The following is a 27,731-nucleotide window of genomic DNA, read 5'->3' as shown; positions in this document are numbered from 1 at the left end:
GGAGTTCAAGCTTGGCTGGGACAGCCCCTTCCCTTACTCTGTCCCTTTAAAGGAACACATCTCCTTTAAAGGAGGCTACTATCTTCATCATTAGACCCCGTCACTCTAACCTCACCTAATTATCTACCAAAAGGCCACTTTCCAAATACTGTCTCAGTTAAAGATAAGATTTCAAGATATGAACTTGTTGGGGCACCCAAGAGGGTTCAGGGCGGGAGATCATGAAGGCAACAGAACTAGAGGGCTGGAGCCAGAAGGTGTCTCTCTCCTGCACAGAGGAAAAGCCGAGGGTGTATATATGCTTTGTGTGTGTGCATAAGTGTGTGCTTTACTTTGTCCTAGCAGAATAAATGATATATATGTATGTGTGTATATGTGTGTATGTATATATGAATGGAATATATATGCATATATATTCTCTTCATCCATCCACGGATATATATTTTCTTCATTAATCTATGGTTGAATGCCATGGTTGGTTCCATATCTTGCTTCTTAGAAATGGTGTCATGGTAAAATGGGAATGAAAGTGTCTTCATGATATGACTTCATTTCTGTTGTAGATTTGTGGTAGCGGGACAACCAGGGATTCTGTTTCCAGTTGTTTTGGGAACTCCAACCAGTGTTAGTCACAATGCCTAGGTCAGTAATATGCTCCAGAATAGCCTCTGGTGATGGAAAAAGCATTCGCTTTCTGCAGAGACCATGTTAGGCATGAGGAACATGGAGTTTAAGACTGTGTGTGGGTGTGCCACATTGGATAGTGCAGGCACAGAGCACTGTGTGATGGGTTTCTTATTGATGTTGAGATGGGATCTTACCCTATAGCCCTGGAAGGTCAGAACTCACCATATAGACCAGGCTGGCCTTAAACTTGTGGCTGTCTTCCTGCCCGTGCCTCTCAAGGGTTGGGATTAGAGGTGTGATGTACCACACCCAACTGTGGCCCAGGTTTCCATTCCAACACTGTAATATATGTTTATTGTATACACACATACACATATATACAACACACATATATACATTTAGAATATATATTTTATATATATACATATATATGTCTACATATGCATGTGTGTAGGTGTGTGTGTGAAAGAGAGATTTGTTTTCTCTCTAACTCCCTTCAAAGCAGAGGGAAAATAAACTGTACACATGATTTTCAATAAAAGTTCCGGTCAACAGTCAAAAATGTATGGAATTCATTAAAATGTACAATGCATATGGAAGGCAAGTGTTCCTTCTGAAGGGGGACAAGATAAGTAGGGGAGGAGAGGGAGGAGAGGGGGGAAGGGGAGAAAGGGGGAGAGGGAGGAGAGGGGGAGGGGGGACAGGGGAGAGGGGGAGAGGGGGAAGGGGAGGAGAGGGAGGAGAGGTGGGACTTACTCTCCAGGATATTAAGACTGTAATAGAGGGGCATTGATGAGCAATGGCAGCATCTTGGGACAGACAGCCACAGGACAGGATGAAGGACAGGATGAAGGACAGGATGAAGGACAGGATGAAGGACAGGATGAAGGGGCCAGGTCAGGTTCTTCCTGCACAGCTGGGAGTCTCATACAGACAGAAACAGAGCTGTAAATCCAGGCAAAGTTATCCAGTGCATTCTGATAGCTACTTGACCATATGGAAGATGAAAGTAAAATTAGATCCTACCAGATACTCTGTCCAGAATTAACCCAGAGATATTAAAATTCAATGTGAAAAAATATAATTCAATAAAGCTATGTAAAGGCCAAGGGTGTAGTTCAGTGCAGACTACCATGTGCAAGACAGGATATCTGTATGTATGTGTGTGTGTGTGTGTGTGTGTGTGTATTTTGTGTGTATTCTGTGTGTATATGTGTATGTGTATATGTATGCTTATATGTGTGTATGTGTATATATGAATGTAACTATGTGAAGGTCTATGTGTTTATGTGGAGTCTGTATGAGTATGTATGTACATGTGTATATACGTATGTATTGTATATGTGTATGTGTGTGTATGTATGTGTGTATGAATATGGGAAAACATTTAACATCTTATTAAAACATGATTTTTATGGTAAGACACAAAAAACCAGGACTATGAAAAATGTATACTTTATTCCATCCAAATTGAGATTTCTCACAGGTAGAGAAATCAGATGTTACTCCACAGAGTAAGAAGATGACGCCAGGGTTATCACACAAGTTTATCAATGAGCAAAGCACAAAAATATACAAACAATGTCCTCCAGATCCAACAAGTCCCCAAGAAACAGAGAGAATGTAAGCAGGGGACAGAAAGAGAAGTAGGCTAGGACTTTGAAGAGCATTGAGCAATGAGAGCTTGCTTTGGAGATCAAAGGGAGCCATCAGGTGAAACGTCCAAGCTGCCTCATGGAAAGTCATCCAGCAAGATAGGCTGGCCCAGAGGGCAGAGGCCTCAGTGCCTAGAGCATCTGGCCCTCGGTGAGGGCACTGAGGGCTGATGTAAGAGCGGTGGAACATCACAAGCAGCCCAAACTTGCCACACAAACTTTTGCTAAGCACCTACTGTGCACCGCCTTTGTATAGAGGTGAAGGCCCAGAGCACATGCTCCTCACTACATGAAACGTAAGATGGGGGGGGGGCAGGGGGCGGCACAGTTGAGGTGAACAAGTGAGCAGGTGAATCTGTTAGGGATTAGCTGGGATTAGCTTGGCTTTTAAGACAAGGGGAGCTGGGGATGTGCTTGTATAGGGAAGGGGGTTGGGTATCACCGAACTTCCCAGGTGATACTAGGATTAAAGGGGTACTGGAATGCCACTGAGATTCTGAGTCTGGGGCGGGCAGGATGTGCTTGTACCAAAAGCCAGCTCAGGAGGAGGAGGTGGGCTGGAGAGGGGAGACCCAGGCTGGGGATTCAGCAGGCAGTTACAAACAGGACCAGAGGGGCGTGTGAGATATGCAGATTCAGAACACAGTGAGTGAGGAGTAGGTGGTTTGTGCGTGTACACGCATGCGTGTGTGTGTGTGTGGGGGGGTGTCGGAGGAGAGGTAGAGAGAGATGGCTGTCTTAAGCTGTATGGTTTTGGCAGTTCTTGGGCCCACCCATGGTTGCTCAGTGGCAAAGAGCATCTGTGGTGACGATTATTGAATGAAACCCTGACTACTTTTCTGGTACTATTCCTCTTGCCAATCCATTTAGTCTTCACAGAGACCCTATGAAGTAGGTGTGTTATTAGACTTATTTAAAAGATGGAAAAACTGGGGCTGGCCAGTTAGGTTTCTCAGCATCCCGAGTAGTAAGGGTGAGAGATGCTGGAGCAAGGCAGCCTGGCTCTAGCATTCTTGCTGTGGGGAAGGGGACTAAATCTGAGCCCTCTGGATCCCTTGAGAGAGTTAGCCAAGGGTGGCCGATGGCAGGAGGTGAGGACCGGAAGAAGAGCGGGGTGGAGAAATTAGAATCCGCATGTAGAGCGCGCTATCACAGGTTGCTCTGCAACCTGGCAGCTGATTGGGAACCGGCTGTGCCAAACGATAGGGACCACACATGCTATAGGCTCTGTAGATTTTTGAGGAGCAAGGAAGACACTATGATGATGAATTCAAACCAACTAAGCACCGCTGTTTTCCGGAGAGTCTGGATGCGGGGATATGCAAAGGACTTTGACTTGACTTCTCCTTTTGAACTTTGGGACTAAGCAAATCTTTTAGCCCTGTGGGCTGTCCCTCTGTCCCATTGTAACAGTCTGTCTCTGCTATTTCGCCATCATCCCACCCGGAGCTGGAGGAATGTGATGACGCAGGTGCAGGTGCAGGTGCAGGTATGAAACTCTGTTCCTGGAGCTAGCTGACTGTCACTTTGAGAGCACAGTGGCTTGGGCCCCTGCAGCCTAAGAGTACTGGAGGCTATTCCTGGAGTCTTCAGAGTCCTGAGTCCAGCGAGTCTGGGTGATCCTGGAACTCAGTGAACTCTGACTTGGGGTGTCCCTTTAGGGCAGGCTACAGGTCAGGGCCCTTGGTGCACAGTGACACTACTGTGAAACCACCCCAATCCGCTCTCCGGGTTTACTCCGGTCCCGGGCGCGCACGGGCAGGAGGCCGGGAGCTTGGAACGGGAGGAGCAGCCCGGGGCGGGCTGCCAGGGCGAGCAAGCGAGCGAGGCGGGGGCGGCGGGTGCAGAGCTACGGGCGGCGGCGCCCGCGGGTCACTCTCAGGCCGGGCAGCAGCGACAGGGCGCAGGGTAGCAGGGCGCACCATGCCCACGTTCGACCAGGCACTGAGGAAGGCGGGCGAGTTCGGGCGCTTCCAGCGGCGCGTGTTCCTGCTGCTGTGCCTGACGGGTGTCACCTTCGCCTTCCTCTTCGTCGGTGTGGTCTTCCTGGGCAGCCAGCCCGACTACTATTGGTGTCGCGGGCCGCGCGCCACCGCGCTGGCCGAGCGCTGCGCCTGGAGCCCCGAGGAGGAGTGGAACCTCACCACACCGGAGCTCCACGTCCCAGCTGAGCGCCGCGGCCAAGGCCACTGCCACCGCTACCTGCTGGAAGCCACTAATACCAGCTCAGAGCTCAGCTGCGACCCACTCACTGCCTTCCCCAACCGCTCCGCGCCTCTGGTGTCCTGCAGCGGTGACTGGCGCTATGTGGAGACCCACTCTACCATCGTCAGCCAGGTAAGCCTGACTCTGTGCACCATCTCCTGTCATACAGCCAGTGTTAAGAAGGTAGTGACAAAGGTCTGGAGACTAGGTCCCTGGAGTCTTCATGACTTAGAGACCCCACCACCTTTGGGGACCATGATTTCAAGTGCTGCCTTGCAAATCCTGGGAAAGCCTTTATTTATGTCCCTGTCCTAAGGAGCGGGCTAAGAGATGATCTGGCCTTAGGTAAAAAGGAAAACTTTCCTAGAAGCCAACTTGGAGAAGCTTCGTATGCACCTGCCTCCACGGTTGTCACTGAGATATGTTGGCACAGTGGTTGGAGATTATGGCTGGGGAGTTCTCTGCCTTCGGGCGGGTGGGGTTCGACTACATTGGCATGCCTGGGTTGGCTTTTCTCCAGGGAGCACAGGAGAGGGGGTTATCGACTTTGGATTCTTGAAGACAGTGCAACTTCTTTCCAGTGTCCAAATGATTATCTGGCATGTAGGGGACAAAGGTCGAGGCTCTCCCGGGCAATAATTTTGGTAAAACTGCTTTGGGGACAAAGAGCAGCAATTTAAGAGAAGTCAGGAAAGCTGGAATAATATTGGTCAAGAGTTTGTGTTTTTTCCTGCTAGTAAATTATAGGAAGGCAGCAGGAGGGGGCATCTTCCCCCGTTTACTCTGGTGGCTGCTGGAGCCTGGGGGTTGGAGGGGAGGAGAAGAGGAGGCGGGGGTGGGCAATCCCTGTGCTCTTGGGGGATCTCCCTCACTCAGACCCTAACTGATTCTGCATCCTCCCACACGGTGAGTGGTGAGGCTGTGAGCTTTCACTTTTTAAGTCAGTTCAGAAACTGCTTTCAGAGGCACCTGGTCCACAGAGGAACCATTTGGCTGAGTTTTACCTATCGTCATAGCTCTACTTAACCTTTGTAAGATGACTGAGTGTACTCAGGTAAATGGAGAAAGAAACTCGTTTGTCTCTAACTTAGTTCTTGTCCAAAACACCTGTTTAGATAACAAGGGAAACATGCTATCAGGAGCAGAAACGCCCCTTCTGTAAGGACACAGCTCCGTGAAGCGGTTCTTTCTAGTAAGGCCATATGTGGGCGTGGTAGCCTACTCAGTAAAATCCCAAAGTCCTTGTCTCAAAAAATAAGACATTGCCCCTGACTTCCACATGCACACATATGTGTGAACACATCAGAATATGTGCACCCTCATCCAATGTGCATGCATGTATGGGTGCATGCATATACTATATTAAAAAGTGAACATTAAAGGAATAACCTTCAAAAACAAAATGCACACCCACCCTAGAAAGGTTGGCATGACCATGACTGAAGGTGATCTTTGGGTATCCAAGAAGAGGATCATAGATATCTGTGAGCAAATACTCTGGCAGGTGCTTCAGGAATATGCTGAAGTTCCAGGGCCGATAGGACGTTGTCAGAGTGAGTAACCATCCTCACACACGGTGCAGAGTAGCGTGAAGTCAGGAAATGGTCCTGACAGGGTCTCTAGGGAGCTATGTGGCTTCTGTCTATCATTTAACTCTTCCATCCTGTGCATGCCATTATTGTCATTGGCAGGTGACAGACAGCTCAGTGTGCACAGAACAATGGCCAGACTTCTTCAGGGGGCAAACAGAAGTGTGACTTAGGATGCCTCCCTAAAGCTGTTGCTGAGGTTTTGAAACCTCCTGGAAAGATTTCCTTTCCAAACCCCAAATAATTTTAACTTCCCGTGGCACATCATTCACGTGTGTCGCTCTCAGGTGGAAACTCTCCATGTGCTCTGGAAGCCCCACCCACCACCCAAAGTAACTCAGAATCTCACAGAAACCTCACAGGATACCAAGTGAAGTGCTTTCTTTGATTTTGAATATGAACAAAATCAGTGTTGATTTCTTAAATACTGTCAAAGTAATGAAACAAAAACCTTAGCTCCTGCTTTAGCTAGTGTTATAAACAGAGTATATTTATATACAAAGGCCACACATTGATATACAAAGGCTATACATGGGAGAAGCTGGAGGTGGAAGTCTACAGGCTGCCTATGATACTTGGTTCTTAAACCAAAGCAAGGGGGCGGGTGGGGGGGGCAGATATGATTGTCCTTTGTAGAAGGAAGAGCTGAGACTGGTGATATTAGGGACCCAGCTAGGGTCCCATCTTGTCACAAAGGTTGCCATGGTCAGCCTTAGTTCTGTGTCACTATGGTGGTCCTCTAGTCAACACACCCTTTGTTTCACTTGTGGCATCTGAAACACAACAAAGCCAGGCTGGCTGCTGGGGAAACTGTGACTTCATTTGGTGGGACAGATCCTTATCCTGATGTGAACACGGAGTGTAGGTCACTTGGAACTTATCCACCCTTGTGACACCTTCAGAGCAACTAGAAGGAATTCCAGGGAGTTAAGTTGGAAGCTGACTGTCAATTGTAGGCCTGTTCCAAGCCACCTCCCCTACGCTGGGGGATTTCCTGCCTATGCTGAACCCTGCCAATGTAGACCTCTCTGCCTGGCCTGGGTTTCAACCTCATCTCCTTATTAGACATGGGGCAGAATCAAACCTGACAGAGTGCAGACATTGAGTCGGGGCCCTTACCCACTGGATGCTTTACCTTTAAGATTGATGGAGGGATTTTTTTGAATCCTTGCTAGCATCAGGAAGGAACAAGACCATCTCTCTACATCAGGGCTTCTCCATCAGTGTGAGGGATGTGGGCAATCTGTTGAAGAGAGTGCTGACTGCTCTGATCTTAGGCTGCCTCCTCTTCCTCCAAGTGCCTGCTGTGATTCCTGTATGCTTGTCTTAGGATACAGGTCAACTAGGTAGGGCCCTCCTACCTACACCCCACAGTGCCCGCCTAACACTGACTCCCTAAGGGTTTGTCCTACCTCCATCCCACAGTGCCAGCCTAGCACTGCCCCCCTAAGGGTTTGCTGCACGTATCATTGAGCTTTTGTATGTGCTGGAGTTCTCCAAGCCACAGTTCTGGCCTAGGCAGTGCCTCTAATTTACAATGGGCACTTTAGAAAGAAGTACGGGGGCTGGAGAGATGACCGGTGCTTAGGAGCACTGCTGTTCTTCCAGAGCAGGTTCAAGACTCAGTACCACATGGCTGCTGGAACAATCTGTAATTCCAGTTCAAGGGGATCCAAGCCCCTCTTCTCACCTCGGTGGGTACCAGGCATGCATGTGATGTGTGGACATACAAGGAGGCAAAATATACATTTAGATTTTCTAGAAAGAATGTCTTACTGTATCATCTCCATGTGTTGTCATTAGCACCGTCCCTCTTTTTTTTTTTTTTCAGAATTAACTTTATCATCGGAGTATGTATCTTGATCATCTGCTGCATTATTTCTGTAAATACTCAATTATGGTATCGTCTCTCCTCCACTGTATCACTGTCTCCTCTTTACTGTGTGTTGATGTGTTTTTCCCAGTGTAAGATGGATGCCTGAAGGGAGGGGAAGGAAGAACCCTGGAGTCGTACCCATAGGTACAGTGACTTCAGAGCCTCTGATGTTGCTGTAGCAACCAAATGAATGAGACCAGCCTGTCATCTGGATGCTGTGTTTGAACACAGGGCATTTTCTGTATTGATTCTTCACATACATTAGTTGCTGGAGGCTTGTAGAGGGAGGAAGTACAAATTCTGTTCTCTCAACCTGTGATTCCCACACATGAGAATATAGGGTGCTCCTGGTCCAAGACGACAAGACCACAGAAGAGAATGAAAGAAAGAGAAATTAGAACGTCCAGAAAGGCTATTATCAGTGCCTTCCTTGACATTGCCCCTGAGCTCCCATCAGCCCTCTCTGCTCTGGGGAAGAGCTGCACCCCTGCCTTCCTTCTTCACTGTGACCTGCACCCTTTCCTCTGCTTATCCTCCCGCAAGTCTCTGATAAACACTAGCTCTCCTCTGCAGCCAGTGACCTGCTCCCCCGGTCCTTCGGAGGACTCCAGGCTTCTGCTCCTGCCTGCTGTTCTCATCTATAGAGCTGCTTCTTGCTCTTCCTCATCCACTCTCCTTGCCCCAACCACCACATCTGCCCTTTAATATTAACATAAGATGTGTATGTTAATTGTTATTCCATTCTTAGTGTTTCAAATTCTCATTGTTATTCCATCTTTGACTCATACTTTATTCTTGGAGGCTTATTATTAAACTAATTTAAGCCGACTTTAAAATTTGCATTCTTTTTCATTGTGGTTTGGTCAGAGAATGTGATTTGTGGGCTCGTGTGATGCTGATTTTTTTTCTTTTATTAACTTTGCTCTGTAGACCTGTCAGAAGTCAGATGTTGTAAATGTTTTCATTCTTGGGAAGAATGTTAGGTCTATAGCTCTAGTGGGGGAGTAAAGTTTTACAGACACTCAACAACTGAAGCCAGCTAGTTCTTCTGCTAAAAATCCCATATTTGAGTTAACTTTTTATATATTGATGATCAGTAATTACAAACCCCTTTTATTTTGCAGGAGTCTTTCAGTTTCTAGACTCAAGGTTTTTATACAAGATATAATTGTACCGAGTAGGTGTGCATGTACATTTAGAGTTTAAAAAGTCCTCATAGTGAATTAAAGCTTTTAAACCTGATCTAAGGTCCAGGATATGTTCTGCCTTAATATTATCTGCTACTAATAAAGCCATTCCAGCTTTCCTTTGATCAATATTTAATCTATAATTAATTTTTTGTCACCTTGAATTTAAAATTTCCTGTGTTCCAATAGTTCTGTGGGGCTCATAAAATGTACACAAGGTGATTTTGCTTTTATTGAATGGCTTTAGTGTCCATGTGTTACTCAGCTTTCTGTTTCTGTCACAAAATACCAGAGACAAGCAACTTACAAAGAGAAAAGGTATGTTTTGACCCATGGTTTCAGAGGATTCAGCCCTTGGTCACCTGACCATATCCCTTAAGACAGCTCATCATGGCAACAGTCTGTGCATGTCTACCACCTTGTGGGGGTCCGGAAGCAGTGTGGACAGTACCCTAATGTACTTTCCAAGGGCACTTTCTTGTACTAAGCTCCCCCCTCCTTAAGTTTCTGATGTGGCCCAGTAGAACCCTGGGATGTTGAGGGAGCGTCCAAGGTCCAAACCTTAGTATTCCCTGAGTCGTGTGGCACCTGGTCACTTTGAATGTGTTGTGGTAGTGGGTGGATTTGGGCTCACTAGACCCTTTTCTCCCCCTGCCCCTTAATGTAGGCTTTTCTGTGTTTTTCCTCCTGTGAAAGAAAATTAGACAGACTTAGTTTTCCTACTCCATTTTGCTCCTTCTTTTATTCATTGGGAATTTGGCTCCTTTATTTCAACTTTTCTAATGATTGCTCCTGGAAATGTCACCAAGCTCATTTAACAGAGCCTAACTGTAATGCAGGGGACCCTCCTTTTCAAAAGATTATGTATGTGTATGTGTGTGTACCAGTGTGAGTTTATGTGTGCCGCTTGCATGCAGATCAGTAGAGAGTATTAGAATCCCTAGACCCTGAGATGTACACTGCCATATATGGGTGCGGTAAGAGATCCCTGGTCCTTTGCAAGAGAAGCAAGTGCTATTAACCACTGGAGCATTTCTCTAGCCCCCTGGGCTTCTCTTAGACAATCTAGGATGTAGAAAACTTCAGTATAGCCACAGCTCCACCAGTCTATGGAATACAATTAACCAAAATCCTATGTCTGCCATTATATTATTAATTCATAGTTCTTATGTCACAGTTCATAACAACAGTACCAACAAAAATGTTTTTATAGTTGGGGGTCACCACAAGGTAAGGACCTGTATTAAAGGGTTACGGCATTAGTAAGGTTGAGTGTAGTAAGAATTTGGAATTTTGATTTCTTCAAAAACCACAGAAATATTATAAGAATGTGTTTTCCTTTTAATCCCAGGTGTGGGATGTGGGACTGCTTTGCGTTGTTCACAGCAGCTGACTGTGATTTGCCTCATGCTTTAGTCGGGGCACGATTTTCCCAGGTGCAGATAGTTTCTGTTATTGCTCGACATTTGGAATTCTGGGAACTTTTCAGGGGTATATAAAAATGCTAGGCTCCTGAGAGGCAGGGCTGGTTGTTAGTGGTCATTCAGAGGGGGATTGGTTGTGATTTGTTAGTAGTTGTGCTCAAAGAAGAACCAAGAAGAAAAGAAATTAGATTCAGGGATCTCTTTCCTTTCCTCTCTCTCCTCTGTCCTTTTTACTTTCTTGTCTAGTGTTAGGGGGTTGAAGGGATAGAAGAGGGGTGGAGAAGGGTGGAAGAAGGAAGAACCCACAAATTAGCAAAGACCAGCTCCAGTTTAGATCCATGGCGTTAGAGTATATTTATAGGTAATAAGTGTGTTTTGGTTTTGCTTATATTTATAAATCTTAATTCCATCATTAGTCTTGAAAGTCAGCTTTGCCAGTGAGTGGTTCCCTGTCATCAGCTGTCTTTCTTCTCTCCTTCTGCCACTGAAGTCCTAGGCCAAAGGGCCACCTCGATGGGTTCCGATATGTCAGGTCCAGCCACTTGTGCTGAAGAAAGCAAACAAAAGCAAGGGTGGTCTAATGACGCACACGGGTAGCAATGCCACACTGGGACACATTACCCTTTATGATAACCACAAAAGTTAACTAAGAAGGAAGAAAAATTAATGGTAAAATAACTTGAAAAGAGGATTCCAGCCGGTTGTCAGCATACTGGCATGCACTACCAGGTTAAGCAGGGAGAGTCTGGAGGAGGGTGAGAGGGTGGCAGCTGTGCAGTCTCCACCAGACTCTGATTGGCTGCAACTGCGCAGTCTCCACCAGACTTTGATTGCTCATGTCTGGTGCCTGTTCCTTGGAGAGGTCTTATTGTTTGATGATACAAACCAGTTCCTATGAGATGCTGCTCCTGCTGGGGGGAGGGGGTGTGATCTATCAAGGGGTGATCTATCTGTGAGGCTTCTACAGCCCAAGGTGACTACAGTTTAGGACAGTGGAGATTTTGGGGTCATCTTTTCAGGCTTCTGGAACAGGATATTATAAGTGCTGATATTGAAATACCTTAGTCTTGCCTTCATGCCATCCACCTTGAAGAGTCGAGATAGGTTCTGGGCATCGTGTTTGTAAACTCATGCACATTGAGGGATTAAGATGACTGCATAGACTTAAACAGGTAAATGAACCAAAGTGGAAGAACTGGATACAAAGAATGCAGTCGGGAGTACAGGCATCCATCCTGCTTTCATGTACCTAGAGGGTCCAGGAGATGACGCAGTGTTCTTTAGAAAAGGCCATTGCTTAATCCTCGCTCTTCTTTGAAGAATATGGACCTGTCACACAGCTTCCGTTTTGCTCTGGGGAAGGAAGTCTGTTTTCACTCTGGCTGTCCTGGTGTGGTCAATCCTGTTTTCTCCCAGGGAGAGTTCTCTAAAACACAGTAGGCATGCATCAAGTACTCAATACGTGTTTCTTGAATGAACGCATGCATTTTCCCTGCATCGGACCCTTACATCACTTCTGATGCTCAGCCGTTTCCTCCTCTGTGTGGCCTTTCCATCCTTTAGCCTTTCCTGTTGAGATCCTACTTAGACGTTAGTTGGACTTGCTTTTTCTTTCCTTTATGGCTTCCTCTCATATCATTCATTTCTGAATCTATAGGTACAGTTTGGGTCCCGCTATCCATTCAACGGAGTCAAAACTTCTGTTTAACCCATCCATTGAACTTTTTTATTTTAATGTTTTTGGTTTGTTTGTTTGTTAATCTGTGATGTTTGTACTGTTTGAGTACAGCTGATCATTCGTGGGTGGCCCTTTTTCTTACTTTCTTTCTATTTTATCAATCTTTTTAATTCATTTTCATTTATTTCATTTCAAATAAAACTGCTTTTATTTCATGTGTGGCAACTACCTGATGTCCTTGGTGTTACAACTTTTGTTTGTAGCTTAGTGTGTGTTCGATGATTGCTCTTGGTCCTCTCTGTGGCCGCTTGGTTCCTTTCATGCAGGATTTCTCCTCACCCCTTTGGAAGCTTGGCATAGCAGTGGCCTGGAACTCGGCCTCCATTCTAGACAGTCTGACTAGACAGACTGGCTAGACAGTCTGGAGAATGACGGGCTATTATCTGTCTTTATTTAAAGTATGAACTTTCTTTTTACTTCCTGAAACACTTCAGCATGCATCCATTATAGTAACTATTTCTTTCAGCCAATGGCCAATGTGTTTTAGTGTATATTTTTTCAGTGGAGTAAAATCGGGACCCTAATGAATGGGGCCACCCCATACAGTGTCTGCTCTGCAGTCTAGGTGGGAAGACCAAACAGACGCAGCATCCAGTGATACGTGGGACCCAGCACAATCAGGAAAGTGTTTGCAACAGGAGCTCCATTGTGGGATGTGTGAGAGTCCTTCCTGCTTCCGCTGACAGCTGGCACTCTGGATTATCCACAGCGGTGCCACTGCGATTATTTACATTCAGTGCACGCTAGGCACCGGGCTAGGCTGGAGATACAAAGATGAGTCTCCTCCCCACCCCGGGCCTGGCAGGGAGAACTGTACGGAGAGGATGTGACATGAGTGGATCAGTGCTTCCTCCTCACGAGTCCCAGGTGACTCAGGCCAGAATACATGGTGACCTTGATCTCAGCCTTGGATGACACAGAGGTGTCCAAGAAGAAAATAACAGTGAATGAATGGGGTGTTTGGTTTTTCCTCATCTTTGTCATCCTTTGCTCTGGCTTGAGGGCCCCTGAGCAGGACCAGCCATGCATTCCTAGGTCCCACCCGTCGAGTCTGGAATCCAAAGACAGGGCTGGGTTTAGAACTCTTCCTTGCTTTCAAGTATCCTAGGCCCGTGCAGCTGGTCCATGGACCTCCCAAGGAGACTCGCTCAGTGTTTTCTAAAGAGGAGTGTAATGAGACCCTCGTGACTGGAAGATAAATCAGCAATAGATTCCCTGCAGGCTCTGGGGTAGATGTCCTCATCCGTACTCTCCTGGCAGAAGTGCTGGGTCTTATCTGATGAAATGCATTTATTTATTCTGCAAAATCATTGTAGTCCTAGAGATGCACACCACACTGGAAGATTATTGACTTTTGGGGTGAGGCATAGCTGACCCACACTCTGAGACTCTTGACAAAGCTTGAGGAGGGACTTTCAGACAAAGGCACTGCCACATGCATACCGGACAGGTGTGGCCTCTTCATGATCTATGGTTCTCTGTTATTCTTGTAGGTGTGTCAAATGCCAAAGCCAAGCATGGTTTGCTCTGGTTCACAGTTTGAGGGTTGCTAGTTTGGTTCCACAGATCATCATGGGATAGTAGTTATGGAGATAAAAGCAGGAGGCAGCTGGTCCCATCACATATGCAGTCAGGAAGCAAGGAAGGATGGACACTGGTACCCAGTTCATTTCTTTATTATTCATCACAGGCCCCTAGCTCCTGGAAGGATGCTACCTACATTCAGGGCAGGTCAGAATTAATTCAATCTAGAAAATTCCTTACAGACGAGCTCAAGGTTTTGTCTCCTAGCTGATTGTAGATCCTGATAAGTTGACAGTGTTAAGCATCAAAATGGGTTAAAGAGTTTTGTATAAGCATCTCAGTAGACTGGAAAAAGCAGACATATCTTTGAGGATCAGATGGCTCTGGGCCTGAATCCCAGCTCCTCTCTCTTCCTACCCAATTCATCTTCTTGCCTCTGGAGTGGCTATGTTAAGATTTCCATGTGAAATTTTCCTTAAAGATCCATGTGTCTGAATGTCTGACACCCAGCTGGCAGCACCATCTAGGGAGATTGTAGAACCTTTGGGGTGTGAGGCCCAACTGATAGAAGTAGCTCATTAGGGGCAAGCCTTTGAAGAGCAGATTTGTTGTCAGTAATATCTGCTGTCCATTGTAGCCTGACTTCTCTGCTTGCTATCTGATACCACAGTGTGGGGGCCACAGCTTCCTGCTTCAGCTGCCACAAGCTCTACCTACCCCCTCTGCCATAACGGGTTAAAGCTTAAAGCTTGTGAGACAGTGAACCAAAATAAATGCTTCCTTCCTTGAGTTCCTTCTGTCAGCTCCTTAGTTACAATGACATAAAAGTAACTAGTGAACAACTAAAAGTAACTAACTAAAAGTAACTAACTCTTCCTTAGCGGTTGTCTGATGTGAGCAGGCAGTGGCTACCATTATTTCTAGATATTGATCCAGCTGCTCACAACAGTTGCTTTATAACTTGTAAGGACTTTTGAGCCAGGTAAAACCCGAGGGAAAGGAATAGACAGGGAACAATCTGACAGCCAGGTAAGACTCTGGAATTGTACTTTGCGGACCCCTGGTCTACCATATTAGATCATTAATAAGTTTTCCTTTAAAAAAAGAAATAAAGGGCCACCAATTTCTTAAGCAGTAATTTGCGCTTGAAGCTGAGAATCCCAGGACTTTCTTTCTGAAATGCACAGCTGGGTCACATCATCTAAGTCTCTTCGTGGCTTTGTAGGGCAATGTAACCAAGTCCTGGTCAGTGATGTTGGGGAGATCTCAAATGAGCCAAGATAACCTTTCCCTGTGTGCGTGCATCCGATTTGCTGTCTTCTGATACTTGGTACCAGAAGGCTGAGCCACTACTTGGATGGAAAAGGACCCCTTGGCAGCCCCTCTCCCAACCCTCTCCTCCCCACCAATGAACCTGAATGGGAATATAAGACTATGGATGACATAAACCTTAAGTAATTTTTTTCCATGGCAGAGGTCTCATGTATGTCAGACTGGCCTCAAACTCTCTGCAGCCTGGGATAACTTTAGAATTCTTAGACCTCCGCCCCCACCAACTCCCCCCACCTTGCTCCCAGCACTCACCACCCTCAGTTCTGGTATTCCAAGAGGACATCACCACATCTAGTTCATGTGATGCCAGAGATTGAACCCAGGGCTCTCTATAGGCTAAACAAACACTCTGCCATCTGAACTACATTCCCAGACCCAAGAGACACATGCTCTGATATAAACCACTGTCTGTTATAGCTCTTCCTGTGAGCAAGTTCTGACTGCTGCATTTTGGTCCATTTCTTTTCAGAGGGATGCTCAGAAGGCTTTAGGCTTTAATACAACAGCAGGGAAGTTGGCTCTCGTCCTCTGTTGTCTGACACACAGGACCCTGGGTGACCCCGCCCACTCCTTTCCTCTACCTCTGGGGCTCCTCCCCTCTTTGGGTTGTTAGTGACCCTGGAGCCCGTGAGGCACACCTACCCTCATATAGCTCCTTGCACAACTCCTTTCCATTTCTCAAAATGCCTTTCTTCTTTCTTCCTGGGTCATTCCAGGTTTTAGCTTAGCATGCACTTTAAAAATTCCTTGCATGGAAAGTGTGTCCTTCCACCCTCACCTCCACCCTGGGGGTAGGGCTGAGTCTCTTTCTCAGCCCCATATTCCCCACTGAGTGTTGATGGGACGAACAGCTGCCTTCCTCATCAAAAAGGAACAGGCATTCTGAACCCTCTGCTCCACACAGCACTTCGTAGATATTTATGAGGTAATTCATGGGTAGAAGAGAAAAGAGATCAAGGGGAAAATTCAACCCGTGTTATAACTATAGCGAAGCTCACTCTGAAACCTAGTGTCACAGATGGTCAGAAGCCATTTTCTCCTGACACTGCAGATCCTTAATGACCCCCGCACGATAAGTCCTTCTCTCTTTGGCCCCCTTGGATCTGTGAGGTGTGGCTGCTCATCAGGTGGTCAAGACCATGCACAAAGTCTGCAGCAGGCGGCTCAGGTCCCCACTGGACTGGTCTCTGCCTGCATGTGGGCTATGTCATCTGTGGGAGCTTTGTTTGAGGGATGTGACCTGGCACATGAAGGGAACGGGGAGAAAGGAGCTGTTGGCTTTCCGAGCTCATCATTTTTATGTGCTGACGTCCATTGTGCAGAAAAGACTTTTCTCAGCTGTCTTGGCTGTCCTCAGCGGGCCTGTGTCGTCAGCAGAGCCTATTGCAGGGGAAGCTGGGCACAGGAGCAGGGCTGGGCAGAAGCAAGGACCACGTAGGAGCTGGTGCTTACAAGGCCAAGGCACAGCTGGACCCCCTGCCCTCCAAGGAAGTAGAACAACCACGCTACCCAACCTTCACAACAAAGGGGAGGCTTTTTAACATCCTCTCAAACCACCCCACTCCCTTAAACACAACCAAGAAAGGAGTTGATTTCTATTGCGTGAGGGGAAGCAAACTCCTTGGAGTTCTTGCTATAGTGCTTTTAGAGAGATAAATGATGGGTAGAGGGAGCAGGTGGCTCCTTTATCTGGAGGAGGGATCTGAAACTCAAGGCTTCTAAGAGGCTCCAACCTCTTACTGACTTCTGTGTTTGTAATAAAACAAAAGCACCTTGAGGCTGGTTTCTGTGTGATAATGGAAAACTGCGGTGAGAATGGAGTTTAGGTTCTAAGAAAGGAGGTAAATGTGATTTTTAAAAAACCCTTAAGTTGTGTATTAGTTTTTGTTGGTGGGTGGGAGGTGTCTGGCACAGCCCTCAAAATCAAGACTGATTTAGCACTTCACTCTTCAAAACTGAGGTCAGGGAGGGAAAATGAAAGTCAGGCAGGAGCATGGCGACTCTTGTGGAAGAGCTTCTCAGATCTCTGATGCCAAGCTTTGACTAAGCAAGGAGATAGACGCTGTGGTGGGAAGGCTACAGATTCCCACAGGTTATCTCTGTGTGGGGGCTAGCCTCTCTCTATTCCCCCGAGGTAACTGGTCATTTGAAAGCTGGCCTGAGACTCCTCTCGTTCCTGTGAAAGTTGAGCCAGTGTTCAGGTTGCTGAGGTATATAATCCCCAGCCCTGACCTCAGAGATACCAGGTCTATGTGCGATCCATTGGGAAGATGTCTTGGGATGAAGCTAAGCTAAACCATGGAGGTGCTGAGTTTCTGAAGTCGACATGGGTTCACCCTGGCTTTGCCCTTTCCTCCTGGTGGGTTTGCTGTGCTGCCCGTGGTGTTGACAGAAGATCTGGCTCCTCTGCTAAGCATCTATGTCCTCACAGATAGCAAAGGGAGAACCTGGCACAGGCCATGTACCCAATGGAAAATGAAACATGGAGGCAGAGTAGGCTCAGGCCCCAGCTTTACAAACATAGATGTTTGTTCTTCTGTCAAGCTCAGTCCTGGGGGCAGGGGCGGGGAGGGGATGAGGCTACAACACACACACACACACACACACACACACACACACACATACACCATGCACAAAACTCTGAGTTGGATCCTCAGCATGGCATAAACTGGGTGAGGGAATACGTAACTGTAATCCAAGAACACGGAAGGTAGACATAGGGCATCACAAGTTCAAAGCCACATAGGGAGTTCAAGGCCAGCTTTCAATACAAGATCCTGCCTCAGAACCAAGCAAGGACGGAAACTCCAAGTTAGCAAATGAACAACCCAGTCCTGGGAAGTGGGGGCCCTCCTGGGTAGGATTGTCATAGGTCAGAGGAGATAACTGAGTGACACACAAGGTGACAACAATGGCAGAAACAGGGCAGTTGAGGCTGCACTGTGAAGAACTGTATCAGAACTTCCGAAGTCCATCCACAGCCACGGGCTTTCACCCCAACTGTGTGAGTGATCTTCATTCACAGAGTGATCCTATGTAACTGAACGGAGACACACACAGATTAACGAGCACGCCTCTGAGATGGATGTTTCCAGTGTCACTTAGATCACCAGACTTTTGTCTTCATAATGGACCAGTGTGCATATGTATCAGAAGATGGCCTAGTCGGCCATCATTGGGAAGAGAGGCCCCTTGGTCTTGTAAACTTTATATGCCTCAGTACGGGGGAACGCCAGGGCCAAGAAGTGGGAGAGGGTGGGTAGGGGAGTGGGGGGGAGGGTCTGGGGGACTTTTGGGATAGCATTGGAAATGTAAATGAAGAAAATACCTAATTAAAAAAAAAAAAAGAATAATGGACCAGCACCGTAGTTGCTTCATATGATGGCAGCATTATGAGGTAGGGCTAAGCTAGAAGACAGAGATCACCACAAGTGTGCTCTTGGGAGCCATGCCCTGCCCTGCTTCCTTCCTGTGCCTGTCTCTCTGCTTTCTGTCTACCACAAAGTAGTTTCTTTACCACAGGCTCCCACCGCCATATTGATCTGTCCAGCCTTATGGGGCTAAGTGCCTATGGACTCTACACTCTCTCTTTCTGTTAAATTATTCCGCTTGATACTGAGTTCACAGTAATGCAAAACATAACCAATGCATCACCGACACATTTAACTTTGCGTTTCCCTCCCTGGTATAATATTCAATATCTTATAGTAATTTTGGTGATATTGAATCTGCTAAGGGGTAACTAACTTTTTGGTAGGTTTTGTTGCTACTTATTTATGAGTAATTAAATCTGCAATTACTGTTTTCGCATTGCACAGAGATAGCTCAGGATGAAATTTGGGAACATCAAATAGTGTTCAAATCAAATTCCCCTCTTCCAGGGATGTTTGCTGCTCCCCTGTAGGTACATAGCATGTGGAAGTCATCTTCCTTTCCTACCTACAAGACTTGAGAGTTCTGGTGCAAACCTCTTGCTGGCCTCTGCTGCTCTGGCAGCTGTGTGTTGAGCTGAAACCCTCCCATCTTTGCACAGCTTCTTTGCACATAGAGAAAGAACAGGTTTTGCATACAGACCTCACTGAGTTACCATAGCATGGGGTGCATTTGTCCCCCATTGCCTCAGAGCATCCTTAAAGAGTGTTTCTCATGTTTCCCCTTGAGATGTAAAGGAGAACTAGGTGGAATGGTGGCTTACCATGAAGTGTACAGTGGTACCTAGAAACCAAGATGCAGAGGAAGGCCTCTACCAGACTCAGATGGGATTTTGAGGTCTCCTCCTAGAAGACAGAATGAAACATCTGGGGCATCACAAATGCTCAGACAGACTGGGCTCTGTTTCTTTGGCTTCTGGAATCAGGGACCTGATCACACACAGAAGGGGCTGAGGGCGCTATGGTGCTTCTGAGAGAAGCCTGGGCTGTTGTCAGGGCCGCACTTTGTAAGTAGCTTGCAAACTGCTCTGAGGTGTGTGATACCCTAGTCGAGGACTAGCTGCATCCTCTGCTTCCCGGTGTCCTACGTCTCGGATGCCTTTCGAGATCATTGCTTAGTCCAGTGTACGCACAGGATGGCTCTGATTTCATGATCCTTCTGCCAACTGGAAGCGATGGGCAGCCAACAGCTCAAGATGAAAGGCAATGTGCGTGTCTCCAGCTCCGGAGGGAGATGCTCCAGTAAGCCGATACCTGTGAGTCACAAACAGAAGGGACCAGGTGCCAGGGCTCCTGTCTGAAAACTGATTGTAGCACATTACAGGAGAAGGAAAAGTAAAAACAAAACAAAACAAAACAAAAATCACTTCTTTGTTATTGTTTCTTTTAAAAGTGATGCCTCACAGATGCTATTGGGGAACAAGTTTCCTTTCATTGCTAAGCTGAGTTTTCAAATTATAGACTCGTGGTTAAGTCACATGGCTCATCCAAAGTATTAAATATCTATAATAGAAAAGTAGATTGAAAGTAATTCTAATTAATTCTGTATTAACTTTTAAAAGAAATTTAAAAACTATATGTATGGGTATGCACACATGTGAACAGGTTCCTACAGAGGCCCTAGGAGGGTGGAGGATTCCTTGAATTTAGCATTACAGGGGGTTGTGAGCTGTCTGTCACCCATGCTGGGTATCTAACTCAGGTCCTCTATAGGAGCAGCATACATTCTTTCCAGCCTTGGCATCTACTTTTTAAAAGTTAATTAAGGAAATAAATTTCAGTTCTGGAGCATAAGAAAGTGTATCAAAACCCTTTCCTGATGAGACATCTGTCTGTCTGTCTTAGTTAACAGTGACCAGCTGATCACGTGACCAGTTTATCAGATGCCTCTTTTTGTCAGTGTGCCTATAAGGATTGGTATTTCCATTGTGATATGTATGACGTGATGTGATGTGATATAATATATAAATGATAGTTGAATAGATTAATTGAATAATAACTATTTGCTGGTACAAATTTTTGCAAACAAATGATAGAATTTGACACAAGAGCAGATATGATATAGCTCATCACTGAGGCAGCAAGGTAACTAAGAGCTCAGGCTTACTGGTTGTAGGAACCCAAACCCTTTGTTGGGGGTTTTGTGAGCTCCAGTTTGTACACACTGGGCATCGCATTGTGTGGAGTCCATTGGTGGAAATTGGTATAAATAACTCATGCAAAATGCTTATCAGGTTAGGTGGCAAAGCTAAGCGCTGGGTAAGGTGGCCATTGTCCCTCCTGGTGACAGGGTGAAGAAAGGAGCTAGGACAGACAGCTGGAATATAGAGATGGACACAGACAGCAGCCCCTGGCTTGAGAGGACATTTGCTAATCACAGTGCCAAGATCCCAGTGTAGGAACCTGGTGCCACCTACTCTGGAGTTGACACACTGAAGCATAGTAATAAAGACTAGAGATAGACCCAGGTAGGGGCTAGGGAGATAGCTAAGTGTATAAAGAGTGCTTGCTGCCAAATCATGAGGGTCTGAGTTTGCATCCCCAGAACCCTAGGCATAGCTAGATGTGTGTGTAACCTCAGCACCCTGGGGACCAAAGAAAGAAGGGTGGTGGGGCCTTCTGGCTGCCAGTTTAGCTCTGGGTTGCACAAGTGACACTGTCTCAAAGGAAAAGGATGGAGAGTGATAAAGCCAGACAGTGAAGTTTTCCTCTGACCCCCATACACGTTTCAACACAAGCACAGTGCGTGCATGCAGTCTATACATGTGCTCCCATGTACAAAAGACCAAGGACTGAGAAAGTCTCAGCTGGCAGTCCCTCCTCTCCAGATGGCTATAATGGCTGAATGAAGAGTGTGCATGAGACATGATTGTGGAAGAACACCTTCCCACGTCCACCGTTCCCTCACACACACTCACCCCCCTTTCTTTCTCTCTGTCATTTAGTGCGGCTCCCAGCTCCTTGCTGCACCTAATCTGCTCTGGGGCTGCTGAACCCAGAATTGCCCAGAGCCCCATGTGATGCTCTGACTGGAGAGTGAACAGAGGGGAAAAACCAGAGACATCAGGAGAGGGAAAATGCTATGGTCACAGTTCAGTGGGGCTTGAAGAATGGGCTGTGGGCTGCAAGCTGTGTGAGAAACCTGTAAGCGAATGAGATAAAGTGAACATTGGCTTTCTGCTTCATGGCCACCATGGCTGGGGATAAGCAGAGGCCTCCCTGTCCTGATAGGCACTCAGCATTGTGAGGGCTAGCCTGTGCTATTCACAGTAGTTCTATATGCTATCCACTTCTGATTCCCCACTGCCCCAGTACCTCACAAACTCCACTCTTGATCCTCCCCAAAGAGCCCAGTGCTGACTGGGCTGAACAGGGAGCCTGAGCCAGTACTGAGATCACCCCTAGGGCTCACTTACTGCTCCTGCCTGGACGGAAGAACCAGTTCGCTGATAGCTAGAACCAGGAAACGGGGGAAATGCAGAGCCTTACCCAGCTGCCTCCACAGTGTGAGTCTCAGGAGAGGAACCCAGCAGCTGCAGTGTGGAAGTGACAAACACCCATACTCCAGAGCCCGAGGATATCAGCCCACAGTGAGTGGGGCTAGTCCCCTTCATCCTGAAGGACTTGTGTATCTGCATGTGCCTTTACGTTGGGGTTGGTCCCAGGTCTCCCTTGGTACTGCTGAGCCACCTCCTGAGTGAGGAACCATGAGAAGAACCGGAGGAGGGGAAAGGCCGTAGAGGACACAGGCCAGAGCCAAGGCGCCAGCCCTCACAGCTGCTTACCGCTTCACTGTCTTCCTGAAGAGGTTTGCTCAAGACGAGTCCATCAGCTGACTCCTACAAAATGAATCTTCCCGACCCTTTCTTCTTCTGTCCCCTTGGACCATCCCCTTTTCAACACTTCTGCCACCATGCCCAGAAAAGGCTCCAAGCCCATGTGAAATTGTCCTGCCCATCTGATCCAGGAAGTCATTCCATCTCCTCAACCTTCCTGCACTCTCTTCTCCCTGTAGCAGCTTCTGTAAGTCAGGTGGAGTCACATCCATGCATTACCAGTGTCACTGGAGCACCAGACACTGCCCCATATGCCACCGGCACTGTCTGTTTTCCAGGCTTAGAAAAGCCAGAGTAAAGTGGGCCAGCTGTATGTATATATGTGTTCCAGGTCATGTGACAGCCCAGAGCCCACTTTGGCAATTCTGTGACCTAAACTGGCCTTGCCTTCCCCACGGTGTGACTGATGCATATCATAGCGCACTGGGTGACTTGGTACCTTTGCGCTTCCCCCAAAGGATGTGACAACGACACACCCTGATACTGTTATCTATACACAGTGGTACCTGGTTGTTCTCAGAATTCACTGGGTTCAGATCCATGTGGGCTTTGAACTTCCACTTCTGTGTCGTTAGCTGAATCTGCTTCACTGGTAGTAAGGCTTGAGCTGAGCAGCGGGTTTGGATCTGGTGCATTCAAACACCCACAAGGAGGGTTCTAGCCCAGCAGTTGAATGAAGGATGAGTCGAGGTGTGCATTGAAGCTCCCTGGTCCAATGCAGGTGTAAGGCATCTTTGGACAGTTGCAATGGTTGCTCAGTACCAAGCCGTAGCCTGGAATCATTTTCCCTGGAGCTGTGAGAACCCAAGAAGGTTAATGTCCTCAGTGGCTCAGAGGCAACTCTGAGCTTCACTGCCCACCCTGCCCTCTCCCAGGTTCTTTGTCCCCTTTGGAATGAGGCTATCATTGTGACAGGATCCATTGGATGATATTCCCACAAGTACCCCTTTAATAAATCTGTCAAGCACAGGCACACCAATATACCAGAGTAGCTCATGCCTCTATCCCAGTTTGGTGGACAGGAAGAGTTTGTATCATATTTTAGGGTGCTTGCTGTGGCGATCAAAATATCCCATCGTGCATGCAACATTCAGGCAAGGTAATGCATGGATGTGAGTCTGATAGTTAGAAAGCCGAAGGCAAGGGAATCACCAGTTTGAGACTAAAGCCCCGGGCTTGATCCCTGGCATCAGAGCAAATATGACAACAACCACCACCAAAACATTCCTACTGTGATGGTGGGCACTGATAGCGAACCCTGAAAGTTAGGGTACGGCTGAGCTGAATTTTAAGGTTCTTTGGATAGATGCTAAACTTTAATCTTTGGAAATAGTTTAATAGGGGCAGGAGAGATGGATCAGAGATTATGACCACTGTCTGCTTTTCCAGAGGACTTGGGTTTCACTCCCGGAACCTACATGTTAGCTCAAAACCACCTGGCAACTCCATTCCAGGGGACCTGAGGCGCTCTTCTCATCTCTGTGGGCACCAGGCAGACATGTGCTGCACAGGTGTAAATGCACATGAAACACACATAGTAGACGAACAAAAACAAACAAAAGTAGCTTAATATCCAGTAGAGACCAAAACACTATAACATACTCCATTTAACCTTGAGGTTAAATTTCATGCTTAGAAATTTTTTTAAGTGGCATTTGGATTTATTTTATCTTGTGTGTATAAATGTTTTGCCTGCATGTGTATATGTGCATCATGTGTGTGACCAGTGCCAGTGGAGATCAGAAGAGGCCATTGAATCCCCTGGGAACTGGACCTATGGGTGGTTGTGAGCCAGGAAGTGAGCCAGAAACTTCTTTCTTAATTATTAGAAAACATAAAAACTATAAATGTTCCCAATGGAGAAGCTAGAGAAAGCGCCCAAGGAAGGAGCTGAAGGGGTCTGCAACCCTATAGGTGGAACAACATTATGAACTAACCAGTACCCCCCGGAGCTCGTGTCTCTAGCTGCATATGTAGCAGAAGATGGCCTAGTCGGCCATCATTGGGAAGAGAGGCCCCTTGGTATTGCAAACTTTATATGCCTCAGTACAGGGGAATGCCAGGGCCAAGAAGCAGGAGTGGGTGGGTAGGGGAGCAGGGCAGAGGGAGGGTATAGGGAACTTTCGGGATAACATTTGAAATGCATATAAAGAAAATATCTAATAAAAAAATAAAAAAACCAAAGACAGTATGGAACAAAAATGTTTTCTACATTATGATGACTATACATGGATACATGCAAAAGAAAATGCATGTGGTCTTTATGAGAAATATTTTAATTAGTGAAATCATTGTAATTTACCCTGTACATATCTCCAAGTTCTTTCAAAAGAAAATAAAATATCAATTCCATCTTGCAAGAAAAAAAAAGAGCTTGGTTAAAAATAAAAATAGGGACCTAGTGAGGCAGTTCCTTGGGAGATCCAGCCAGCAACTGACCAATGCAAATGTGGATGCTTGGAACCAACCATCAGACTGAGCTCAGGGAACCTGGTGGGGGAGGACTTGGGGAGCAAATGGGGATTGTAACCCCATTGGAAGAACAACATAGGTTGCCTAACCACTCAGTCCTCCCAGAGTCTAGATCATCAACCAAGGAGTGTACCTGGAGGGACCCATGACTCCAGATACATATGTAGCAGAGAATGCCTTGCCTGACAGCAATGGGAGGGGAGGCCCTTGGTCCCAGGGAGGTTTGTTGCCTAGCATAGGGGGATGCTGGAGTCATGGGGCAGGAGAGGGTGGGTGGGTGGGTGGGCGGGAAGCACCCTCATACAGGCAAAGGGGAGAGGGAGAGCAGATGTGGGATGGGGTGGTGGTAGAGGGGTAGCCAGGAAATGGGATATCATTTGAAATGTAAATGAATGGAATGATTAATAAAAATAATTTTTAAAAACTATAAATGTAATATTAGACCATACTAAGTCTTAGTGGAGGAGACTGCATTGTTCAGTAGAAAAGAAACTATCCAAATGGGCATCTTACATGAAGTTTTTAACTGGAAGAAAACCCCACAGTGTAATTAATGGAGTTACTTAGGGTAATAATCATATATGCCAGGTCATAATCATGGCACAACAGAGGTAGCAATGAAATCCAGCCTGTATGGTTTGACAAGTCATGGTCTCAAGAAATAAAACATTTAGAAAAACAGCAATAAGGCTGAAACCCAGCCTCCTTCAGCAGGGTGAATGCTGACCTCTGACCTAGATTCTGTGATTAAACATACAGTGTGCATTTGAACAGTGACATTTTATTGCATGTGAAGATGATCTGGCAGGAATGGCAATAACATTATCAAACAAAGCTGTGAGCGAAGTTAATTCCTGGCCCTTCGAATTGCATTAGAAAAGAGTGACCTTTGGTTGATCACGTTGCTCTTAGGAGAGTAATAAAAATTCTTTTTTGTATACTTTTGAGTGTTTATAACTGTCATGTTTTTTTTCCTTCTCGTGTAGTCAATTTCCCATCTCATTTAATAGCAAGTTGTGGAGATATTTCTCCTTTAGGAAATGTTGTGAACATTTTGTCCATGATAGCCATAGAATCTATCCACATCAACACATAAGCAGGCTATAAATTATTTGAAAACTTTTAAGTAGTTGTCTTTAGATTGTCTTTTCCATCCACTCTGATTCTCTGCAACATCTTTGCTTAAAAAAATAAATTAAGCTATATAGAAGCTCTGACTCTCCAGCTGTAGTCAGATTTGAATATTGTCCCAATCAGTCACAAGCATGATCACTCTCTTGAGTTAATTTTAACATTAGGTATGTGGTTAGTGTGCCTCATCTATTCACTTGTTTCTAAAAAATGTAGCCTTTCCACCTTAACATCATTGCCTTGGTAGTAGACCGTGGGGTGAGCTGGGACCTATGTCTCTATTTATCATTAGTTTTAAGAAGAGGAGGAGAAGGAGGCAGGAGGCAGCAGCAGCCAGGCATGATGGGTCACTCTTGGACTCTCTGCCTTCAGAAGGCTGGGGCAGGAGGATCAGGAGCAGACTGGGTCACAGGAGATCTTAGCTCATAACCCACAACAACAACACTAACAAAGGAAAAAAAGAGATAAGAAACAAATATGAAATTGTAATGTTTACTTGGGAGAATAAAGGTCTACAAGAAGGCGAGTCGTTCTGAAAGGTGGTAGACAAAGAGTTCGAGCCAGAGCAGAAAAACAGCGAATGGGAAGAAATGACTATGGAGACCGGCCCCAGCCCAGGGCCACATCATGCAACTCTATCATTCGAAGGGGGACACATGCACTGTGTGGTAGATTGTGTTAAAGCAAACCCCAGTGATAATCAGATAAGGATACAAAGCATCTACCTCTCACTACATTCAAAGGTAGACTCGAGAACCTCAAAGCCAAATGTCAAAGCAACTGAAGGAAATAGAGGCGGGTGTGACAAAGTCGGGGGGGGGTGATTAATTAATTTAATGCATATGTGCACACATGTGTTTTGCATGTGAACATGTTCTGGAGATTGATGTAGTGTCTTCTATGGAACCTGGAGCTGCCCAGTTCAGCAAGATTTGCTGGCCAATGAGTGTAGAGTTCCTCTGGCCTTTGTCTCCCCACCTCTGGGATCATAGGGGGTTACCACCACACCTGACTTCTTATGTAAGTAGGGGACTGAAGACAGTTCCTGATGCTTGCTTGGCAGGGACTTGACCAACAGAGTCACTTCCTTCGCCCCAAGGAAAGAGTTTTAAAAACAAGAATCTAAAAGTGTAAAATATGAATCAAGAGCCAATAATCTAGACATTGAAAGATTAGATTCTAATTTTTTAGTGAAGACAGTGGCCAATGATGGAATAGCATTAGGTAGAAACAGCCAGCCGACATCTGTACCATTGTGTGCCGTACACACCCAGCACTTTAGGGATGCTGACTGTGCTACCCAGGGTTGCACACACCTCATGAGTACCCTGTGATGGCTCAAGCTGAAATACCCATTTTGTAGAAGGAGGTGATGGTACAGGGAATGATATAAATTTGCCTTTGGAAGCCCTGGGGTTGGTGAAGGAGAACTGGAAAAAGTACCTACAAGGTCTGAACTTGTATATGCTTACAAATGATTCTAGAATATAAGTGGAACTTCTGTAAACTTACAAGAAAGTCTTGAGAGTGGGCAAAGGGCTTAGGAAGAGAGGCAGCAATAGAGGAGCCTTCCTTGCAAGGTCCCTCTGCACTCTGATCCACTGTAGCCGATAATGACATCATGTACCCTAAGTCTATGATAAAGTTGGTGTCCAGTGTCCTGAGGCTGCCAATGTCATGGTCCTCTGTAGCCACTCCTTGGCT

The 27,731-nt window shown here is 46.4% G+C and overlaps 1 protein-coding gene across 1 annotated transcript in view; it reads left to right on the top strand.

Moving 5' to 3' along the window:
- The first annotated feature begins 3,825 nt into the window (after positions 1 to 3,825).
- Positions 3,826 to 27,731, top strand: part of Slc22a3 (solute carrier family 22 (organic cation transporter), member 3) — an 87,733-nt gene continuing 63,827 nt past the window's right edge. The window contains exon 1 of the mRNA NM_011395.2: positions 3,826 to 4,619. Within this exon, the coding sequence (NP_035525.1) occupies positions 4,206 to 4,619 (414 nt within the window). The 5' untranslated portion in view covers positions 3,826 to 4,205. The remainder of the gene's footprint in view (positions 4,620 to 27,731) is intronic.

This window comes from Mus musculus, chromosome 17, assembly GCF_000001635.26.
Source record: "Mus musculus strain C57BL/6J chromosome 17, GRCm38.p6 C57BL/6J".
Taxonomy (NCBI): Eukaryota; Metazoa; Chordata; class Mammalia; order Rodentia; family Muridae; genus Mus; species Mus musculus.
This window is presented reverse-complemented; position numbering and strand designations above follow the sequence as displayed.